Consider the following 4,706-nt stretch of genomic DNA (forward strand, 5'->3'; position numbering starts at 1 on the left):
ATACTAAAGGTAGTGTTGGCTTTCAATCTTGTCTCATTCTTGGGTGTGTACTTATTAGCAGAATTAGGAAAAAAAGTCAACAAGCCAGTGGTTTCGTGGACAGAACTGAACAACAGTCAGCCCACAGGTCTGTCTTGGGTCTAAGAGCTAAAACATGAACCGAGCCATCAAAGGATTTGCAGTTTAAAAGGTAAGCATTAAGTAAATGAATGAAAGATACTCTTTCTGATTAAAATTGTTATTTCTTGATTGCTTTATTTACTTTAAAGCATTAGATTATGTCAGTGTATTGACTTCTTCACTTGCATTTACTAAAAGCAATAGTTTTTAAACATGCACTTTTTCCCACCCAATAGGTGACTAAGAGATATCACTTTGACACTTTGGTAGCAGCACTGTATTTGTGACTGTTACAAAAGTATGATGTGAATTCCAAATGTGGCTGAAGAAAACATTCTTCAGAGCCATCTTCACATCCTTATTTTGTAGACTGTAGATAATGGGGTTGAGCATTGGTGGGGTCACAGTATAAAATACAGCGATCAATTTATCCCAATTTCCAGAATTTTTAGACACTGGTCTCATGTATATGTAGACGGTGGTGCTGTAGAATATGGTGACAACGATCAGATGAGAGGAGCATGTGGAGAACGTTTTTAATCTGGCTGCGGAGGAGCGGATTCTCACAACTGTGATAATGATTCGGATGTAGGAGATTGCAGTGAAGAGGCTTGGTATCAAAAGTACAAAGATTCCTAAACAGAAGAATATCATCTCTGTGTCATAGGTGTCCCCACATGCCATCTTCAGAAGAGCAGGGGACTCACACATAAAGTGATCAATTTTAGACCTGCGTACTCGCAACCGTAGTGTAAGAAATGTGACTGAGAATGACATCACACTGCCAAATAACCAGCAGCAGGATACTAATGTCAAACAAATATATAAGCGCATGATGACTGTATAGTGCAGGGGAAATGTGACGGCTACATAACAATCATATGCCATAATTGCGAGGATCACACATTCTGTAATCCCAAAGAAAGCTGCAGTGTACATCTGAGCAGCACAGCCAGTGAAGCTGATTCTAGTCCTACCAAGAAGCTGAGCCAACATGTTCAGAACAATCACAGTTGCAAAACAAACGTCCACGAAGGAAAGTTGTCCTAGGAAGAAGTACATAGGAGTATGAAGTTGAATGTCACTGATGCAAGCTGTGATAAGGCACATATTTCTAATTAGTGTCAACATGTATACAATCAAGAGTAACACAAAGAGAAAAATCTTCACAGTCGGATCCTTAGATAGGCCAATGAGTAGGAACTCCGTAATCAAGCTTCCATTTTCCATTTTCAAGGACTCCACTATCATATCAGCTATAGAAAAATAAGACACACCTTTATTAAATACATTGTGCATAAAGGTAGTATTTGATCAGATAGACGCAAACAGTGAATACACATCTTGTTAACACCCACACCACAAACTCTTCAACTTGCACTCTCTGCAGTTCTACATTCTTCCTGCTCCAGACATAACAAACCTCATCACTTACCACAACATCAATCCACTTTTCATCATTGAAACATGGTTCATCCCAATGTCCTTGTACTTGCTATTCATCCTTGTTCCCACAGGTTACATCGTGCAAGATGTTAAGTTCCAGAATCTGCATGTATTCACAAATTTCTAACCACCCAACAGCTTCATATGTCTCCTGATAAGACTGGTACTCCACTTGTGTGGGTTGGGACTGGCACCCATAAATAGACAGTGCCTAAAAGACAACATGGATTCATCACAATTTTTCACGCAAAACCAACCCTTTTTTGCAAATTGGGCAGCTGTAAATTGTCGGCCCTAGCTCAACAGGCATCCATGTCCTGGTAGTGTTTAATTCCCCAAATCGTTTTTTCACTACCCCTCCCTTAGGATAATATTGAGAATTTCTTATAACATTTAATAAGCTGTAATTCCTAATTGAAAGGAGGTAGGACTATTATATTTGGCACCTATCGAATTGTAATGAAAACCCCTCATGATAAAGTCGGATTTTTCATGACAATTTTGAAAATGCCACTTTTAGAAAGTTGCCATGTTCCTGCCCTTAATACCTGCAGCCTGTCTTGGGTCACATGACTGAGTTTAGCTGACAGTTAGACTTTGTGAATTCTCCTAGACAGTCACATAATAGGGGGATTAAGTGTGACTCCAGGGGCCATCAATGGCAGGATGGGGGAGCAGAGCTATGCACAGCCTCAAGTACACCTGAATATGCTTTGTCCTATTTCCACTCAAAAGGCTTAACAACCCTGTGTGCCACTGCAGCCAGCTGTGTGACAGGGTTAGGGACTCCATGCACTCCAAAGAACCTTTCCAGAGGCTTCTTCTACCTTCCAGTAGAAGGGTAACTGGGTATTAAAAAGGGCCTTCAAGACCCACTCTTCGGTTCACGACTTGACCTGCGGAAGGACTCTCAGAGAATGTCTGCTATTTCGACCTGCTGTGCACCAAGCCAGACTGCTGCTGTACTTGGAAGGACTGCTACGCTGCCTTGAACCCTCAAAGGTCAGCCCTGCATCTACATTCGTACCCAGGACCCAGGACTCCTGATCAGAGCCACAGGGACATAACAGGCTTTCGCAATCTTGGAGCCAGCCTGAGTGAGTCTTAAACCCACAAGAGGCCTCCATCCACTCCTTGACCCTTGATTGTGGAGCTAATTGTCGAGATGGCCACTATCCAAAACTGAGGATATAGACAAAATTTGGAAAACAAAATGCTCTGAGAACCAGGAGGAGAACAAGACCAACCTGCTTACCTATCTGTCAGAGGTACATTGCTGGTTGGAATGACTTTGCTGCTTCTCCTGCTACGTTCTTCTCCACAGCAGCAAATCTGTTTCAGTGGTCCTTTGCCAAAAGGGTATCTGACTTTGTAAAGCTTTCTTCAGCTACAGCGTTTGCTTCACGGGCATTTGACTAGGACCAATCTACTTACTGTATCCAAACCACAATCGATTGTGGTCAGCCTTAACTCGTGGTACTAGGTGTCCACAGTTGGTGCTTTGATCTTTTAAGCACCTTTTTTCATATAAAGCTTTAAAAGTTCATAATTCTGGTTCTACTGATTGGATTTTTGTCATTGAGATTAATTAAAATGTACTCTATTTTTCTAAATTGCTTTCAGAATTTTCTTGAGCTACGTTTTCACTTTATTACTGCTTGTATGCTACATACATACATTACACAATGCCTCTAAGTTAAGCCTGACTGCTTTTTGTGCCAAGTTACCGTCTGATAGTTGACCCCAGTCAACAAACAAACTATTTTCTCAAACACTATCTCTTAATTCCCTCCACTGGCTCCCATTCTAAGCCAGGATCTAGCTAAATGTATCTTGCCTGATGCTCAAAACCCAGCATTATGATTCACCCTCGTACCTATCACAAAAGCTTATTATCTTAGGAGGCAGCAACTTTCTAAGGAGATTCAGAAAAAGACTGGACCTATGACCACACCTTCTCTGGAACTGCCCCGAAAACGTGGAAAGATTTGGACAAACTCATCAACCATGACTTTCAAGAAAGAGGTTAAATAATTGTACTAAACTAGTTCCTTGCATAATTGAGCTGGCTCTGAGATGACTCCAGGATTGCTGGCTTAATCCCCACCAAGATGCAGGTATCTTATGTTTTTGTTGTTGCATAATCAATAGGAGCGACCATTGACGACTGATACGATATGTAATGTAATAGGACAAGTACAGCACTCTTTATGTTCTCCCAGGTGTCAGGCCATTTGCCCTGTGGGCCGACACCAATAGCCCATAATTTATTTTTCTTTGGGGGTAGATCATGCCCCCCTTGTGGTTGTTATCATGCCCCAAGGGAAAACAACGATGCAAAAAACAAAAACAAAATGCCCCCAAATGGGCCAACTTTTCTGCAACAAGTGCCAACCCCTTGATAATATGCTTGGCATTTTGTTTTCCCCTCCAGAACACCACCATGCTGCAGCAAAATGATGTACCACCAAGGGGGGTGACCCCCGTATTCCAGAGTGGCCTACATCCCAAAAACTGGTGTCCAGTAATATTCCTGTCCATGGATCACAGCATGTCCTCTATCATTGAGCAGGAACTTGAAAAAGGCATCATTGGAAAAGGAGACTTTTTTTTACAGCAATGTCCCCCCCAAATATGGGGCAGCATACTGCACCCTGAAAACCCAACAGGTCTTTAAGAAAGCACCCACCTGGTCCTTCTTCATGTTATGGGGGTGTTTCTGATGTCAGACTGCCTGGCAGCACTCTGACATCACAAAAAGGCTTAGGGAGGGATAGAGGTCGAAGCAGATGTGGTTCTGCTGCACCCCCACCTTTTCCCTCTAAGAAGCAATCATGCAGGGCAGGCAGCAGAAGTGTCTTTTGTAATCCTCCTCAGCATTGGCCAATGTTTTAAAGCATCCAATTTGTTCATTCACCACAAAAGCAATATTTATGAAACTTCACAACCTTATGACTTTTGCAACAGCTTACCAAACTATTTGTTATGAAAATTCACACATGCGGGACTAATCACAAACGTGAATAACACTTCTTGTAGTATCAGTTATAAGTTGGGGCTTACTACTAGTAAAAAGGCCTCAAATACCACAAAAGGATCAGTAATGTTCTCAATAAATTATTCCCTTGGCCAGCCCTTGA

At 41.9% G+C, this 4,706-nt stretch overlaps 1 protein-coding gene across 1 annotated transcript; it reads right to left on the reverse strand.

Annotated features, from left to right (window-relative positions):
• Positions 1–360: 360 nt before the first annotated feature.
• On the reverse strand, positions 361–1,371 carry LOC144763010 (olfactory receptor 2D2-like). Its single transcript, XM_078648321.1, has one exon. It carries the CDS (start codon positions 1,369–1,371, stop codon positions 361–363), a length of 1,011 nt encoding a protein of 336 aa, XP_078504447.1.
• Positions 1,372–4,706: the final 3,335 nt, after the last annotated feature.

Source organism: Lissotriton helveticus, chromosome 6 (genome assembly GCF_964261635.1).
Source record: "Lissotriton helveticus chromosome 6, aLisHel1.1, whole genome shotgun sequence".
Taxonomy (NCBI): domain Eukaryota; kingdom Metazoa; phylum Chordata; class Amphibia; order Caudata; family Salamandridae; genus Lissotriton; species Lissotriton helveticus.

Coding starts and splice junctions, on each gene's coding strand:
- LOC144763010 (XM_078648321.1), bottom strand. CDS start 1,371: ATGATAGTGGAGTCCTTGAAAATGGAAAATGGAAGCTTGATTACGGAG.